Genomic DNA, 18841 nt, shown 5'->3' on the forward strand with positions numbered 1-18841 from the left:
TCCGAAGAAACATATATTGATTATAAAAATTGTTGTTTTCAGGTACGGATGGATATGGATTCATAGATATAGTACATGGGATGAGTAAATTGTGACAAAAACAGTGACAAAGAGACAATATCTGTTAAGGTTTGGAGTGGGGGCCGGCGTATGTATTTCAATGCCGCCAGCTGCTTCGTCTACTGCGTAGCCTTCTCAGCTCGCTCTTCTCTCTCTCTCTCTTTCTTTGAATTTCAATTTCTTGAAAATCTTTTACTTTTTGCGCCAATTTAGAATTTAGATACGCACAGACGGCCCGACCGACCGAGCGGCAAGCAAGGGAGAAAAACAACAGTGGAACAACGTAGGTAGGTGTCATTTCTCGTGATTTGCAACGCCTTCCCTTTTCTTTTCTTTTTTTTTTTCCTCAATATTTTTCCTCTCTTTCTTCATTCAATTTCACCCACTCTCTCCCGTGCTCTCTTTACGCTAATCACTCCATCGCCCTCTTCTTTCCCGGAGCGCATACGCACCCCTAAACCCTAGTTTTCCCTTTTCTCTCTTCTTTTCTCCAGGTAATTTCTTTATCTATCATCTTTTTTTATTATTATTATTTTTTGTTTGTTTGTAGTGTTTTAAGTAAAGATGTATGCTTGGATTATATGTGTTTGAAGGAATTGAAGCCCTGAACAGAAATGATCTTATGGTGGTTTATGTGATCATCCCTTTTAATTTTAATTTTTTTAAAAAAAATTATTTTGTAACAAGAAAGAATGGATTTTTGTGTGTGTGTGTGTGTGTGTGTGTGTGTTTTTTTTTTAGTTGTTGAGCTAGTGAACTCTTATGATTATCTTTGCTCAATTGGTTGGGTAAGGAGTTTAGTAGGTGGATCATGAATATTCTGATAGATCTGCTGTTAAAAGTTTTATTTAAAAAAAAAAAAATTGTTTGGTCCTGTTAGTGAAAGTTATTACCAGTGGGATAATAGCTTAATCCCACATGGAGAAATTTCTTGAAAAAGGAAATTAATACATAAAAAAGGAGAAAATGTGGAACAAAGGGAATGAAGAGATATGGCTATAGGGACTTGGATTGGTTTTGGGATACAATTCATGATTTTTGGATGCAAAACTCGAAATAATTTAGGTATTTATTGTCACAGAGATGAAGGGCGATTTTAACATCGGGTGGTGTTTACAGAGAATTAATCAATCATGCACACCTGATCTCGTTTAAAATTTGATTTCTATGTTTTATGGAATTTTTTTTTTTTTTTTTTTTTTTGAAAATGTTTTATGGAATTTACTTGTTTGTTAATGCAATAAAGCGAGTTTCTTGGCAAACTAATACTTTTTCTTGCAGAATTGGATGTTGCACGGTGATCACGATCGATGAAAGCTCGAGAGCTCCTTAATGTTTAATATGGTTGTGAACTCTTTGGAAGGGTTTGTGATTTCGCTTTTGATATCCGGGATTCTTCCGTTCCAAAATCCTTCTGCCGAGATGGGTTGAAGAAATGTTTCGGGGAATCTTCTAAGTTCGCTCAGATGCATCTAGGGACAATGGCCACGTTATCTGGTACTAGTGAAATTACGGAGTCCATAGAGGACTTAAGTTTGGCATCTGAAATAGATGAAATTTCGCGAAGGCAGCATCTGATGAAGATTGGGCAGAGGTATCTTATCGAGGAAGATATCAATAGGCTTTTCGAGGCTATAGAAATAAGGAATTCTCATAGGGGTTTAAGTTCCCCGGAACAGGGTGCTAAGAGTGCGATGAAGAGGCCGATGAGAACTTATTCTTCTCAACCATCGGGGATTGGGATTTCTGAGGCTGTAAGTTTGAAGCAAGCGTTTAGAGGATTATGCATTTCTCAGGCATCGGAGATGGCTGCTTTGAAAAAGCGGTTGTCGAGACCGTCCGGGTTTTCTGCGGTTCTTGAAGCGGGAGCTATCAAGAGAACGAACGGGGCCGGATTTGAACATCCCGTTGATAAGAATAAGGGGAAACTAGTGCAGATATCCCTTGTTCCCGATGGGAGCACGCCAAATTCTTCGGATAAGATGCCCGGATTTGAACATGTCCCGGGGGAAATTCCTTGTTCTCCTCTTTCTAGAGATGCAATTGCACGAGAGGCGGAATCGACTAAAACGCCTACTGAAATTGGTGCCGTTCCTCGTTCTCCTCCCGGTGGTTGTGAATCCTCAAAAATCACGTTGGAATGCTCCAAGAGACCTAAACTTCCCGAGCCTTCCGTTCCCTCTTCCGCAAATGTGATGCTCCCGGTTCTCGATGAGATAATACCCTCCACCGAAGCTACAAGTAGTGTAGTTCAATCAGATCGAGAGCAAGAAGGAGATTCGAATCATAAAGCGTTATCCATTCTTAATGCGGGAAGTAAGGTCATCGGACGGGCTTGCAGCAGTCCACGGTTGATCAAACCAACTTTCAGAAGCAAAACCTTTGCTAAGAAGAAACCCGAATCACCTTTGAAGAACGACCATAAAAACACGAGTATAAAATCCACACCGTCCCGAACTACCGCAAATACGGCAATGGAATCAAGTTCATCCTCTCTGGAGTCTAGTATTACTAAACCGGGTCTCGGCTCGAACGGTTCTAGTAAAACGAGAAATGTCATTACAAAACCCGATGAAAGATCGAGCTCGAGGGAAAAATGGGAGATATCTCAGAGCTCGAAAAGTAGCATTGGGGATTATAGCAGCACCACGAGCCTTAGTGATGAAAGCTATCTCGGTGGATCTAATCGCAGTGGCTATAGGCCTCACATGTCAAAAGATTTGAGATGGGAAGCCATTCGTTGTGTCGAGAGGCAGCACGGGAGTGTCGGGTTGAAACATTTTAAATTACTAAGAAAGCTCGGTGGCGGTGACATTGGAAGCGTTTACCTGTCCGAACTACTGGACACGAGCTGCTTATTTGCTCTGAAGATTATGGATAACGACTTTTTGGCCAGCAAGAGAAAGACGGCAAGGGCTCAAACCGAAAGAGAAATATTGCAAATGCTGGATCACCCGTTTCTCCCCACACTTTACGCCCATTTCACGACCGATAAATTCTCGTGCTTAGTGATGGAATATTGTCCGGGCGGTGATCTGCATGTTCTCCGTCAAAAGCAACCGAGCAAGAACTTCTCCGAACATGCAGTTAGGTATATATTTTATACCGCGTGTCAATTTACTTCTTCGACTTCAAATTCTTTTATCTATTTTTGAAATTTGATAAGCTTTTTTTTCGGGGAAACATGCAAGTGTATGCCGTTGTTTCTATGTGGATGAGGTGCTCCTTTAGTTGGATTGGAAAAAGAAAAAAGTGGACACAAGGGAAGACAAAAGTTTGTATTCCCCATGTTAAGAGTCCCGCATTGAAAAAATAAGAGAGAATATATGGGTTTATAAGGTCATGGGTTAGACAATTTATTTAATTGGATTCAGTCTTCTAGTGTGATTTGGCCTGTGCATTATATCCCAGTTGAGTGACCTTGACTCAACGAGACAAAGTATCGAACTATTGCTGTGATACTTCAAACATTTTACTTTTTTATTCAATAGAAATTGTGCAGACTGTTCACATTATTGGATTCCTGTTATGCTATTTACAGATTCTATGTTGCTGAAATTCTTCTTGCACTTGAGTACCTTCACATGCTTGGCGTTGTGTATCGAGACTTGAAACCGGAGAACATATTGGTTCGAGAAGATGGTCATATCATGCTTTCCGATTTCGATTTATCCCTGAGATGTGCTGTGAACCCGAAACTGCTCAAATCATCGTCACCCGTTGAGCAGCCTCCGACGAAGAAGATGACGAGTCCATGTTCGGACTCGAGCTGCATCGAGCCTTTCTGTCTTCATCCATCCTGGCAAGTATCGTGCTTCACCCCGAGGTTCCTATCTGCAGCCGCTAAAACCCGCAAGCTAAAAGCCGACATAGCTGCCCAAGTAACCCCCCTACCACAGCTCGTAGTCGAGCCAACCAGCGCCCGCTCCAATTCCTTCGTCGGGACCCACGAATACCTGGCTCCCGAGATCATAAAAGGAGAAGGTCATGGCAGCGCGGTAGACTGGTGGACTTTCGGGATATTCATGTACGAGCTCCTTTATGGGAGGACGCCTTTCAAAGGGACCACGAACGAGGATACTTTGGGCAACGTAGTATCGCAATGTCTCAAGTTCCCCGAGAGCCCGATGATCAGTTCTCACGCCAGAGACCTGATCAGACGATTGTTGCAGAAGGAACCCGAGAATAGGTTGGGATCTTCTAAAGGCGCAACCGAGATCAAGAACCATTCGTTCTTCGAGGGACTGAACTGGGCCTTGATAAGATGTGCAACCCCACCTGAAATGCCCAGAATCTTTGACTTGGGAAACCTAGTTGCTGACACAAACTCACACAAGAAGCAGGGGTGGAAGTGTCAGAAAGAAGGCACAAGTTGTGAGGAAAATATTGAGTTTGAGATGTTTTAACCATACTATGAGAGAGAGAGAGCATAGAATAGATTAGGTTTTTCCACTATTACCCCCATGATGTACATCTTTAATCCTTGTAATATAGCAAATAGTGTACATGCAAATGTTTCCTGTTTGTTGAAATGTGGTATGCATTCCAAATATCAGATTTCTCAATCTCTAATGAGTTCAGTATATCCATTCCATTGTAATAGTGATTTCTCTCTGTTGAAATGAATGTTCAAAGAGTTTGTAAAGTATATTCAATAATAGTAAGCCAAATCCTCTCCAGATTTACATTATAGCTGAAGAAGCCATTGATCAAAATACAAAATAAATAAGAATTAAGGAGAAATTGCACTTTTGGTCAATCAATGAGTAGCTCATATGCAATGTTATCCTTACTTATTTTCACGTTAGTCAATTTAGTCCTTCTGTTAATTGACGAAATTGACTAACGTGAGAATAATTGAGGGACTAATTCTGTCCAAATTGAAAAGTAAGGATAACATTGCATATGGACTACTAACTACTAAGGGCATCTCCATTTGTGTGTTTTAAGGGAATTTTGGTACACTAAAAGCTAAAGTTGGAGATTTTAGACAAATGGGAAGGGAAGTTTTTAATGGTTTTTTTCTCCTGCAAAGCATGGGGATTTTGCAGAGATTAAAATTAAAAAATATTAAAAAATCGCAGAAATGACGCTTCAAGCGCACTTCGCGGGCAAATTATGATGTGACCACGTGACCACCTTGCAAGGTGGACAGTTCTATATTCATAATTTCTATACTGTAGATCCATAATTTCTATACTGTAGATTCATAAAATTTATACTTTAGATTTCAATTGTTAAAACAAAAGAGATAATTTAAAATAAATAAATAAATTACCTAAGATTTTTTTTTTTTTTTATAACCATAACTAAGAAATATAGTTGTAAATATTGTTGGATATGTGCGAAAAATAAAACACATCGAAACTTTATAAAAATGTTTATAACAAAATATGAAACATAATTAATTTAATAAAATAATTTGAATAGAAAACACATTATAAATTACACATCTCACTATTAATATAAAAGAATGTTATATATATATATATATATATATATATATATATATATATATATATATATATATATATATATATATATATATGTGTGTGTGTGTGTGTGTGTGTGTGTGTGTGTGTGTGTGTGCGCATTAAATATTAAAAAAGTGAATGTGTTGAAGCCATAGGGGAAGGACTCAAACATATGTAAAACTATGTTAATGCAAAGATTTGAACCCAAAATCCTTCCTATTACTAAACATATGCTCTACCAACTAATCTAACTCCTTACTTGTTGACATTTACTAATTATTTTATACTAATACTAAAACCTATACTATATATGGGTGGGGTGGGGTGGGGGGGCAGCTGCCCCCTTGCCCCCCCTTTGGCTCCGTCCCAGGCTAGAATATAACATTTATGTGTTGATAACTAAATTTGAAAAGACCACTAAAGGTTGAAACTAAATCTGGTTTACGACAATGATTACATTTGGTAAGACCACAAAAATCCAAGCTAAAATGTGAACTGTTATAAATATGATTATTATGGACATTATTATATGTGAACTGTTATAAATATGATTATTATGAACATTATTATATATATGGTAGCAGTTGTAACTAGTATGATTACTACCTTTTATATGTATTCACTATTACCTTGTATATAGTGATACCTTTGTATAAGGACTAAGGATTCTGTATGATGAATGAGAAGTCCTGACCTTCCCTCTCTAGTCTCTGTGTCTTCCTTCTTCCCTTTACTTGTGTATTTGTTTTTCTTACAACACGTTATTTGTGGATAACAAACTTTAAAAAGTTAAGCCAAAATTGAGACTAAATTTGATTAACTCAAATAACTAATAATAATGTTCATGCTATAAGAATAGGTTTCTTGAAAACAGGCCTGCATTTTCAAGCACTATACTAACAAGAAGAGGATGACAGAACAAAAGCTATATATCTGTAAGAGTCAGCAGGAAATTCCCTTTCAGAATAAGTACACATAAAAGGGATTAGTTACACACCTAGCCGTCGCAAACATGAAATTTAATGGTAATAAGCGAGAAGCTGTGGTACAAGGAAAGAACCGCACGCATGAAAAACCCGTGTGGCTGCTTGAACTTTTGAGATACAACGAAGAAGACGGGATAATGGACTCATACTATGTAGCTCTGTTTCACCGCTCCTTTTCGTGAGCGTTTCCTCCTCGGATTAGCACTGAGTATGCTAGAAAATGCGCTAAGAAGCTCCGTGTCCTCTATGGTGATTAACATCTTTGCTGCTTCTGGATTGGCGACGAGGAGCTTTGCCACCAGATATCCTGCAATCGACCATGTTTGAAAGAGTCGTGCCTGCTTCCCGATGAATCCTCCCCGCTTGGTGTCATAATATTCTGGCCACTTGTCTCCAGCAATGCGCCTCTCGGCAACCTTAATCGCGTTTTCAGCAATCTCTGGTCTCTTCATTTTCACAGATGCCACGGCCAACTGAAAAAGGATGCATCATGTTAAAATTTTAGAAATGCATACAATAACGTCAAACTTGGATGCAGAATCTTCTATGTTTTGTTCAACCAATGAAACCTTAACAATTAACATAGAGAATGGAGAACCCTATAATCCTATATCATTGTGGTTTTCACATGTGCACAAATTGCACGATTTTTCCACGATACTCTATTTTCAATGTTCAACCACTACCCAAGGGTGTGCGATGTTCATTATCTTTCTTCTTGTTACGAAAGGAAAGAGAGAGAGAGTTTCTAATGTGCTGTCATATATCTCAAACTGTCATTTAGAAAAGAGAATACAAAGTCCTATAAATAGGTGCTAGAAGACTACGAATAGGAAACAAGTTTCCATATATCCTACCTACCTAAATCCCTAAAACTGCCTGATATAATAATATATAGAGATTCTATATATCAAATATATATTCCATAACACTTTTAAAATTTTATTTTTTTAATAACGAGGGAAACCCTAACCGGCAAAGAATCACAAGGAGGTAAGCCAGCCTAGGTTGCCCATAGCTGACCTGCTCAAACCAAGAAGGCCAATAGGCCGTTCCCGCTAGAAGTTGAACTTGTAACCTTGTGGTTGCCAAGTCAACAGTCTGACCAACTTGGTAGGGGTTGCCCCCTTTCACAAAGGAATTACAATAGTAGAAGTTCAATATAAGCCAATATTCTATCCACCAAGGAATTACAACAGCGGATTAGTGGTGGAGTTACAATGGCAACAAAAATTTGACAACACAAACTAACCTGCCAAAGTAAAGTTGGCCAAGAACCAGCATTGTGGTACGACCAAGGCCTGCATCAAGAAGCAAAGTAAAAGATAATAATCTCGGGATATTGCTACAAACTAATATAAAATAGAGCCATTAGAAATTTGAGAACAGCATGTCAGTGATTCTATGAAGGCATTACGTGTTCTTTGGATCGCCACCAGTAATTATACGCCATTCCTGACCCTCGAGAGCAGGATAACATATCTTGAGGGGCATATTAGCCACTAAATCTTCCCATTTGGCTTCGATAAGATCTAATATAGCATGAGACTGATCTGTTGTAGCAAGGCTGCTTACAATGGACCATAAATTTCCAAGAGAAAAGAAACGGAAGTCCATATGAGCTGGCTGCAGGTTCCCAATTAAATAACCCCCTTTACTAGGCATCCAATCCACCAGCCAGGGAGGAATCTGATCTGGATATATGTTGAACTTGTTGATTGCTTCATACGAGTACTCCTCTGTCTTATAACGATAGATTTCATTTAGTTTTTTCACATCAATCCAGTAATATTCTCGGATATGAAATGACAATGCTAGCAGGCGACTATTAAGTGCTGTGATAAGATCAATTGAAGCTTCTTCAGGAGCTAGCATTTCCCTTGCACAAAGTAGGGCTGAATAGAATAATGCCTGCCAAAATGTACCACATCTAGCATATTCAGGAAGAGTTACTAGTGTTGAGCATATAATATATAAACATAAATGTGCAATCCAACTATAAGGTTAGGCTTTTAGTTGAGATTGAGCACATGCTTCAATTTGGTATCAGAGCCAACCCCATGTCAAAGGTCATGGGTTCGAATCTCCGCGTCACCCGATAAAAAGAGACTATGGTCCATGAGGGGACGTGTTGAGCATATAATATATAAACATAAATGTGCAATCCAACTATAAGCTTAGGCTTTTAGTCGAGATGGAACACATGCTTCAATTACTAGCATAACAGATATGAAGGAAAAGGAATTGGAAAAGAACCTGAATTTCCAGTGGGTGGCCATGAATTCCCATGCGTCGATCTATCATGCACGAACCATCAGTTACCAATAAAGTCGGGAACATATCAAAACCATCTGCAAGGCAGAGCTTCAATATCATCTTCATTCCAGTTTGAACATCGATCCTCTCCAGAAGAGAAAGGTCTCCAGAACATTTTCCATATGCTCGCAGCAATATAATCCACCATAATCCTGAATGACAGGATATCTGAGATATCCAAAAGTTCGGGCAAATGACAATTATGCAGATCATTTTGTAGAGCCAAACATACCAGAATCAACGGGTGCAACTCGACCAATTGCTGCTTCACCAAAGTCAGGGTCCAACACATCTTCAGTCGCATTCTCATCATTTTCGAGTGGAACAGTACGCACTTTGAAGCTGGCAGGCATCAGTCCTTGTCCAGGACTATAGCAATCCATAGTTTTCTCCCAACTCTGTTTGGATGGAAAAGTGTTTACGCACAGGCTAATAAATTAACAAATTTAATGTAGCAATGAAGCTTGTACAATAAATGATTACTTTCTCCTAGTTCAAAGGAGACTTGGCACTTGTTTGGCCCAACTTATTTTGGAGCTTATCTACTCCAAAAGTAGAAGTTAGGCAACAAAAAATATGGTAAGGCTTTGAAGGAGTTTCCGCTCATATAAGAAGCTACAAATTGAGGCTCTTAAAGTAAGCCTCTTTTCCCAACAGCCAAAAGAACAGTTTTGAAATTCCTGTTACTTTATTTACTTGTAAGGTGTTATTTTTCTAGTACTGGAATTTAATAAACCTCAATTCTAAATATTCAAGATTTAGGGAATAGGGCATAGCCATCCATGCTTGCAGCTAGAAAACACTAACATGGCGTTTGGTTGGAAGGAGGGAATTAGGGGGGGGGGGGGGGGGGGGTGGGGGGGGAAGGAATTGTAATTCCGTGGGAAAAGAATAAAGTATGAATTTAAATTACATTGTTTGGTAGGAATGAATAGAATGATTGGGGATTGAAAGGGAAGAAGTGAATAAAGACTAAAATATCCTTGTATAATAATAATAATAATAATATAATAATCATACGAAGGATAAAATGGTAATTCAACATGGAATTACAATTCCACAAAGTGTGGAATTGCAATTCCCAGGGTCCCTCTAGGAATTGCAATTCCATGGTTGGAAGGAATTGTAATTCCGTGGATTGCAATTCCATCATACCAAAAGGGGGTGTTTGATTCAATGGATATTTTAAGGTAATGTAACATTCCTAGGAATCTCACAAACCTAAAAATGCGAAGGGAATGTGATTCCCATAAATACTACCAAAAATGAACTAAAAACAAATTTGGGGAATCTCACATTCCCTTGAACCAAACAAGGTAATATGATATTACAATATTCACATTCCTAAGGTTATATGAGATAACTTCAACCAAACGCCTCCTAAAGGTAGGATCCAGTTCACAAATTTAAGCAGCAAACCACACTTACTTTTGGCAAGAACTCAAAAAGGTTAATCTACTTCCATCTCCAAAAAAATGTATAGAATTAAACTAAGTAAATCTCCATACAACAAGCGATTAAGGTTTTTGTCCTTAATAACAAATGATCACCCTTAGACAAATAAGTAAAGAAAGCTCTTTTACCTGTAATTGAAGAGTATGAAGGAGGAAGTTCCGTACAATATCATACTCTCCTTTCAACAAGAAAGCAATCCCAGAGGGTATGAAGTCACGGATAAATACTTGATCATAGTTGAGAATGCTAGAGTCATTAGGATCATTAGCAGCAATTGTTCCGATAGGATTGCCACAATAATATACCATGGACGCTCGCAACAAGTCCCATGCTTCTTCCTCAATAGAGTTTGGCAATGCATTGTTAACTGTGGCAGAAGTTTGACCATTAGGAGCAATACTATGCACCGATCTTCCTTGCTCATCCTCAAAAATTCTCTCATTACCCCTTTCAGCTGGCCGGCAATAGCATCGTAACAATTTTGGTTTCTCCAAACCATAAAAATCACGAACTGCACAAAGCTTGGAGGAACTTGTAATCTTTCCCAAATCCTTAGAGCATTTAACTCTGAAACTCTTTCCCTTAAAATGATCTTTAAGTAAAAGCAATGAATTTGAAGAACATCTACGGATAAAACGGCATGACAGCTCCCCTGGGAGGACTTGCAGAGCTGGAACCCCCATTGATGCTAAGAATCTGAAAACGTGGACCCCTTTAGCTCTATTTGCATCATAACAACCTCTTGATCTAATTACCCTACTTACACTAGTCCACATACCAGAACCAACAAACAGATTTCTTCCCTCAAAACATTCTACAAAAAAGAATGAAGTAAAGACCAACTATGCAAAGAAGTCAGCTTTTCACCAAAAACAAATAAACCAAAACTATTCAATTTAATAGATGATTAGATGGAGTAAAATTGAGGATTAAATAAACATGAAAGACCAAAATTTCGAACATTTTATATTGAAATGGATGCAAGAGAGGACAGTAGCAATCGGTGGACGATATCGAGAGACAATTTATCAGGTTGCCCCAAATTGGAGCACGTATGGTCGTATTAACCCAAAAAAAAAAAAAAAAAAAACTTGAAAAACGAATTGAAGTAGAAGTTGAGTTGAGTTTATGTGAAGAAATGGATGTTGCTTTAATGCTTACCGAATTGAGAAGTATGAAATATGCCAATGAGGGCTCAAAACTCATACGGGTTGGTTCATGGTTGGTTGCATTTGCATATGTGGATTGGAAGCATTGTTGTATATCAGAGTGACGTGACGTGACGTCGTTAAAGGAATCCATCCGTATTTGCAAAACCCTAAAAATTAATTGGGGATTAGGAAACATTTTTCGGGTATTTTTATTTCCCTACCTTGAGCATTTGTAATAGAAAATTTTGAAGGGTTTTTGCAGGTTGTAATACTTATGTTGAAGAAAGAGGGAGAAGAAAGAAGGTAATAAGTTGTTGCAGAATTTGGAGGATAACTTAATTTTTAGAAGAAAAGTGAACTCCACTTAAAAAAAATATCAAATTTTTGTGATACACATAAAGCACGGAACTATGGAAGCGTCCAATTGGGCGCATGCACTTCACTGATTTTACTCTCAAAAACAAATTTTGCAATTGGTGTTTCTTTTTTAAAAATGATATATGTACTCTAATTGAGTATAACTACAAATTTTATTGAAAAATAAAAATGGATAAATAAATACAGTAGTCTACTATTTCTCAAAAAAAAAAAAAACGTAGTCTACTATTTCTCAAAAAAAAAAAGTAGTCCACTATTTCTCAAAAAAAAAAAAGTAGTCTACTTTGTTATTTAAATCAGTCAAAGGATATACATCAACATAGAGTAAAAATAAAGTAAAAAGTGAGAGTACATATAATATTACTCTTCCTTTTTTTAAGATAGCAATGTTGTCTGATGATCCGTAATACAGAAACTTTGAGAGAAGATTTCCTTCTCCCACTTTTTTATTTAGTCTTACTATGTTAATTACAAATATACTTTTTACATATACATTTAAACATTCATCTCTAAAATTTCTCATTGTCATATCAATATATTTATAATTCATTATTATTATTATTATTATTATTATTATTATTATTATTATTGCATCTTACAATTTCAAAATAAATATTAAAAAATATAATAATACTGTTCAAATTTGTTAATTAAAAAGAAAAGAACTCCAATTTATTTTTTAATATTCATTTTATCCTCTTTTTTTCTTTTTTTTTTTTTCATTTTGTTCTTGCCAATTACCTTGGAGGAGATTGACAACTTTAGTTAGGTAGGGACGATGGCGTTGAATGCTCTTCTCACGATTTTTTTAAGGTTTGTGACGGGTATATAATTATGTTATCGACCAGCCTGCATAGGCATTGATCGAGTCTCACTAACGGCTTAAATGCTTAGGCGGATCGAGGTGTGAAACCCTTGGAGTTGGGGAGTTGGGGTACATTATTTGATAATATAATATCAAATCATATACCTTTAAAACAAATAATGTAAGGAAAATTGTAATTTATGTTCCTTACAAATATACCAATTATTCATGTCACTCCAGAATTATTAATAGTGTAAATATTACCTCTTAATTTTTAAAACATGATATACATTGCCCCTCCTCTAAATTATTAGTAGTGTAAATGTGATTATCCGCCGTTTTTCATATTCAAAGGCCACGTTTTTTTCCTACACTTTTCTTTCTTCATTTGTTCTCCTCAAGCTGACAACAATATTTCTCCTTCTTGTTACGTGAAGATCAACATTTACACCACTAATAATTCAAGAATAACATTGATAATTGTTATATTTGTGAAGAACATAAATTGCAATTTTCTCAATTTAAAAAATGAACCTTTAATGCATTAAAAATATACTTTATGACAATAGTCCACCTTTATATGATCCATGGTATAATGATTGATATATTTTGTAGTATGCTAAATTTGTTACTGTCACTCTTTGTTTTTAAAAATAGTTTCAGAAGTTCAAAAGACACTTCCCTTTGCAATTTTACTCACCATTGGTTAAAACAAAAACAACCCCGATATTGATAATCAAAAGAGTCCACCCAAATTTTATACCCAAAAAGGACACAAAAACAACATTAGAATGGTTATAATTCCCTCTTTCTGAGGCAAAACAATATAGATTTACATTTACCTAATCAAGTCTGAACCTAGTAATCCCTCCAAGGAGGTAGGTAATAGCTCATCATGCATCATCCATGGAGTGATCATTGTCATTGTCACCTTCATAATATTCATCATCTCGCTGGATTTGTTTGTCTTGTGTATGCTCTGAGAAACAAGAAAAAAATACATAAAATTCTGTGTAAATATCAATTCTTTCAGTTTCACTAACTTCAGTCAATTTGTGTGCATGTGTGGCAGCTGAAAGTCAAGTAGTTTGAAGTTTTCACTTACGATCCAAACGCTCATCAGGATTTTGCGTATCTTCATCAAAATCGGGAATATAGAAGTCAGGAGGCACCTACAAAACAGGAAAAGCAAAAGAATAAGAGAGAAGTTTTTGCCATTATTTGTTTATATATCTAACAAAGAATGCCAAGTTTCCTTGATTAGAGCAGCATAGGATGGGGATATAAACCAAAAAAAAAAAAAAAAAAAAAAAAAAAAAAAAAAAAAAAAAAAAAAGACCATAACATATTTATGGCAAGTAATTTTAGAGCCAAAAACAAAACTTACCTCTTGCATCTGCACACTAGGAGCATGCTGGATGTATCGAAGATTTTCTAATACATGTGATTTTATGGTGCCAAGGTATGACTTGCTATTCAAGTTCTCCTGCTCAAAAAAGGTAAATAAAAAAGTTATAAAGAACAAGCTAGGTATCAACTATCAAGGTAGTTTTCATGTAATTTATGGAATAAAAGAGATTTTGTTCTAGAAGTGGACTGCGTAAAATTAGGATATGAAAATTCAACATACAATGTGCCCACCAGGAATCTTCAGTGAATAATCGGGGCCAAAATATTTGATGTAGTCATTATCAGGTATCTCTGGAGAAAAAAAAAAACAACTATTAATGCATAGATTTTGGGTCAAGTACTATCAAAGTATACTCCATTCTTGAATACCATGGACAGACTGATCAGTACAAAGTCGAAATTTGTAATGCAATGTATTTTCCACTTTGAGTGGAAATGGGGCTAATTAACACTCAAACTGCTGACAATTTCAATCGGAAATGCTCAAAATTGGCATGGCACAGATGTCATTTTTTTCACTTCGTATGGGTGGAAGATATGTGAATTTGAGAACAGAAACAAGTTGTTCCCAGAACCTGAATGAGGGTGTTACAACAGATCCCAGGCAATTTAAAAAATTATAATACGGAGTAATTAAAAAAAGGAAGGAAGAAGAAAAACCACACAACACAATTACAGAGTACAAGCAAACATACCATTAGGAAGCTCTGAGTCTAGAAGAACCCCAGTTTCATAAGCCCAACATCTAGCAACATTTTCTTTTGTATACCCCCCTCCTCCAGTTACCTGCAAAAGGCTACCTCATTTTAATCAATCATAAAGTACTAGTGTACTACATTAAGCACAATCTGCTTGAGAAAGAACCTACCAGCAGGGGAATATTAAATTTCTTCACAAACCGAACACATTCAGCATGCCCTGCAAGAAGCATCATATAAAACACACGCAAGTAAAAATCACCAAGATAGTTGCAACTAAGGTTACTTGGGAAAAGATATACAACTAAGCTGTGCTTGCAAAAGGTAGAATGATGGCCAAAAAGAACTTTAATTACAAGTAGACTAGCACCATCAATGGAGAGGTTAAAGCAGCCCAAACGATCACCAGCTAGTGAATCTGCCCCACATTGGAGAACTATTGCTCCTGGTATATATGTTTCAACCACCTTTGAAATAATCTACAAATACCATGCCCAAAGCCAAGATCTTACAATGAAACAACTACAATCAAAAACAAAATTGAAGATATTTGTGTTTCTAGAAACAATCTTACTGTTCGGAAGAGACGAATGAAACTGGAATCATCTATTCCATCCTTGAATGGCACATTTATGGCATAAAATTTCCCATCTCTTTCTCCTATATCCTTCAAAATAAATCATCACTTTAATACACCTTATAAAGACATTTAATATATTCATTTTATTTAAAATAAAAAATAAAAAAATTATCGTCATTCTAAGTGGAGAGAAATATTAAACTAAAAACAGCAAAAAATGCCACATTTATGGTGAGGGTTGGGGTAGTTGAGCTTAAGTAGCAAAGTGTCAGCACTCAATCAGGAAAGTTATACCAGAAGAAGCAAAAGTGCATAACATAGCATTTTCAAATAATAATTCTCTTTTTTTTTTTTTGTTTGGTTTATCATCACCACTAATAATGAAACAATAATCGACTGAGAAGTAGGCAATCAATTAAGCCTAACATAAATATTTTATCTCAACACAATTAAGCCTATACAATGCAGTCAGGGAAAGTAGATGAAGCAAGCTCCTAAAATGCAATAGCACCCTGGAAATTACTCCACACAATGTGAAATTTTGCGAAGAAAAATAAGAATGCAATAATAAAGTGTACCTTCATATCCCCTGTTCCTGGAAAGAACTTATCTCCATACTTGTGGAAACTGACCGTCATTACCCTAAAATGTTTAAATTTAATCATCAATTCATACCCCAGCATATCACAATGTATAGAACGTGATTTCTGCATACATCTGATTTCAGTTAAAATCACTTTTCTGAAGCAAAAGATCAAATTTCTTATATACAAGTTCATTCACACAATTTCCCAATGTGTTATACAATTTTTTTTTTCCTGATGATCTCTTGATAAGAACCCAATAGCAAAATGTACTTACTGGCGACAGAGGTCTACTAAAGCAGATATCAAAAGTATTAGACGTCAATGTGATAGCATAAAGATGAGCAGATGAATCAGAACAGTGGAAAATAACTTCTCTAAGGTGAAAAATAAGTACAAAAGCATGATCAACTATATTCATGGTATTTTCGACTACCCACTCATAGAAAGAAATTGGATCAATAATGTGAAGAGATATATGAATTGTAATAAGAAAGTTAAGGCTTTTACTGACATGAAAATTTATTAAAAGTTTGTGCCAAGGATAGAGAACAACTTCTTTGTCACTATGGGCTATGGCCCAAATGTATTGAAGCGCCAGTCAGTCACAATCACTTCCATTCAATTTCTAAATACCTATAGCATTTGCTAGCTACAAAGTGAACTTGATTGAGCATTAAATGGGTTTAAAATCTATGGCCCTGTTTGAATTTGACATTGAACAACAGTTATGGATTATGTAACACTACAAATACATACCGGTCTAAGAAAAACTAAGAGATAAGTGAAGAGAGTAAAGGTACCTATCTGTAAAATAAAAGGCCTCTTCCACACCATCTCCATGATGTACATCAATATCAATATACAAAACTCGGGGATGATATTTGAGAAGCTCCAAAATTCCCAGAACTAGATCATTGATATAACAAAATCCTGAAGCCTCACACTTTTTGGCGTGGTGCAAACCACCAGCCCAATTTATGGCGACATCACAGAGTTGATTGTTTAATCTACGCGCAGCATCTGCCAATTAATACTGGTCAGGTGTCAACATAGGCACAGGGCTTGATTTGTATTACAATTATCAGGGATGAATTTACCTATTGTTCCACCAGCATAAATTTGACAAAACTCAAACAGGTTATCAAATACAGGGCAATCTTCTCCAAGATTATCTGGTAAGAAAACAGCATTTATTTTGAACATCATGTTGCTGGAAGTGCAAAAATAGCCCAATAGATACGTGACTGGAAACATAAGACCATATGATACTAAAATTGTTGCATGACTAATAAATCTCTGTTTTGTAAGCAACTCATGACAACCCCCAGCCACCCCACTACCCTACTTAAACCAAAATAGCTATATTCCACATGTGAGAAGGTCTTTAGCTAGCTATTACACAAGTGTATCTAAACAAAACCAGAAAACGTACACCATATATGTTTATGAGCAAGATAACAACAACAACAACAACAACAACAACAATAATAATAAAATTAGGGGCAACCCAAGCCAAGTTAGTTAGGCCACAACAACAACAACCCAAACCAAGTTAGTTAGGTCGTTGACTTAGTAACCACAAGGGCCTATTGCCCTTCTTGGTTTGAGCCAGTCATCATCAATGGACAACCTAGGCTAGTTTACCTCCTTGTGGTCCTTTGCCAGCTATGGTCACAAACTCGCTACAAGTTTCCCTAGTCACTCAACAAGAACAATAACCCAAGCCAAGTTAGTTAGACCGTTGACTTGGTAACTAGGCCTATTGTCTTTCTTGGTTTGAGCCAGTCAGAATCAATGGACAACCTAGGCTAGTTTACTGGTCCTTTGCCAGCTAGGGTCACAAACTCGATACAGGTTTCCCTCGTCACTCAACAACAACAATAACCCAAACCAAGTTAGTTAGATCGTTGACTTGGAAACTGGGCATATTGTCCTTCTTGGTTTGAGCCAGTCAGAATCAATGGACAACCTAGGCTAGTTTACTGGTCCTTTGCCAGCTAGGGTCATAAACTCGCTACAGGTTTCCCTCGTCACTCAAAAACAACAACAACAACAACAACAACAACAACAACAACAACAATAATAATAATAATAATAATAATAATAATAATAATAAAATTACATCTTTTGAGGTCAATCCCAAATAAATGTTGAGTGTCAGGCGTTATCCGGTGCAGAAACTCAACGTAATCAGCTGAATGGAACTGCGCCAGCTCCATTGGATATGCCTTATGAGGCCTCTACTCCAAGCAAGCATTACAAAAGATACATGTATGAATAAATAGACCGAAATTTAACTAGCGAAACAACATACTCGCTAATATATTAAAAAATAAATAAATAAAAAAATACATACATAAATTTCCATCTTGTTGTGGAGACCGTAAGCTAGAACCAGATGATGAGTCATACACAGCCGGTGCGGTTTCATCGGATGGTTTGGCCCAAAGTAGACATTCCCAACGTCCCCTGTGGCTCGCCGAGTCCAAAATTAGTACAATCACAGACATAAATACATATATACTACACACGCCTATTTTTTAACTAGGGTTTTGAGAATTAGAGATTCAAGCGAGAAATGAAAGGTCGAGAAATTGAAGATGCGAGATATGGAGAAACAAGGGGGACTCACCATCGTAGAAGTAGGAGATTCTGTCCTTGGAGCGCATTTTAGCGAAGAGCCTAAATGGAGGGAAAATCAGTGGGAGGGAGAGAGAGAGAGAGGGCGTACTGACTCAACGAGTTTTAGCCATGTATGAAATTCTGAATTCTACATGTGCCTGCTAGACGTCGTCGTTTTATGGTCTATGGTTAATGCTCATTCTCATTCTTGGATTTCCTATAAGGCTACGTGTAGAAATTCTCACTTCATCATTGCATTGTGGCTTTAAACACAACTTTCTTGTCACAAAAGTCTCAAAAAAAAAAAAAAATTGTCAAA

General features: G+C 36.7%; 3 protein-coding genes across 7 annotated transcripts; 1 reads left to right on the top strand and 2 right to left on the bottom strand.

Moving 5' to 3' along the window:
* Positions 1–95: 95 nt before the first annotated feature.
* On the top strand, positions 96–4708 carry LOC109193042 (serine/threonine-protein kinase D6PK-like). Its single transcript, XM_019343821.1, has 3 exons — positions 96–554; positions 1342–3151; positions 3602–4708. Exons 2-3 carry the CDS (start codon positions 1527–1529, stop codon positions 4464–4466), a joined length of 2490 nt encoding a protein of 829 aa, XP_019199366.1. The 5' UTR covers positions 96–554; positions 1342–1526; the 3' UTR covers positions 4467–4708.
* A 1637-nt stretch (positions 4709–6345) lies between these two features.
* On the bottom strand, positions 6346–11602 carry LOC109193043 (alkaline/neutral invertase E, chloroplastic-like). Of its 3 annotated transcripts, none has more exons than XM_019343822.1 (7): positions 11453–11602; positions 10420–11133; positions 9069–9234; positions 8777–8988; positions 7938–8431; positions 7773–7821; positions 6346–6993 (listed from the first exon to the last, which is right to left on the bottom strand). In XM_019343822.1, exons 1-7 carry the CDS (start codon positions 11591–11593, stop codon positions 6664–6666), a joined length of 2106 nt encoding a protein of 701 aa, XP_019199367.1. In that variant the 5' UTR covers positions 11594–11602; the 3' UTR covers positions 6346–6663. The 3 variants fall into 3 exon arrangements, with proteins under 3 accessions (XP_019199367.1, XP_019199369.1, XP_019199368.1); XM_019343824.1 differs by having other exon boundaries at positions 10420–10987; positions 11453–11554; XM_019343823.1 differs by having other exon boundaries at positions 10420–11105; positions 11453–11544.
* Positions 11603–13354: 1752 nt separating this feature from the next.
* Positions 13355–18666, bottom strand: LOC109193201 (histone deacetylase 9). Of its 3 annotated transcripts, none has more exons than XM_019344051.1 (14): positions 18533–18666; positions 18257–18369; positions 18023–18140; positions 16998–17072; positions 16701–16920; positions 15892–15955; positions 15308–15400; positions 15104–15212; positions 14904–14953; positions 14731–14821; positions 14256–14326; positions 14013–14111; positions 13731–13797; positions 13355–13604 (listed from the first exon to the last, which is right to left on the bottom strand). In XM_019344051.1, the coding sequence occupies exons 1-14, from the start codon at positions 18567–18569 to the stop codon at positions 13519–13521; spliced, it is 1293 nt and encodes a 430-aa protein (XP_019199596.1). In that variant the 5' UTR covers positions 18570–18666; the 3' UTR covers positions 13355–13518. The 3 variants fall into 3 exon arrangements, 2 of the variants coding, with proteins under 2 accessions (XP_019199596.1, XP_019199595.1); XR_002056228.1 differs by having other exon boundaries at positions 13507–13604; positions 14267–14326; XM_019344050.1 differs by having other exon boundaries at positions 14904–15212.
* Positions 18667–18841: the final 175 nt, after the last annotated feature.

Source organism: Ipomoea nil, unplaced genomic scaffold, assembly GCF_001879475.1.
Source record: "Ipomoea nil cultivar Tokyo-kokei standard unplaced genomic scaffold, Asagao_1.1 scaffold1834, whole genome shotgun sequence".
NCBI lineage: Eukaryota > Viridiplantae > Streptophyta > Magnoliopsida > Solanales > Convolvulaceae > Ipomoea > Ipomoea nil.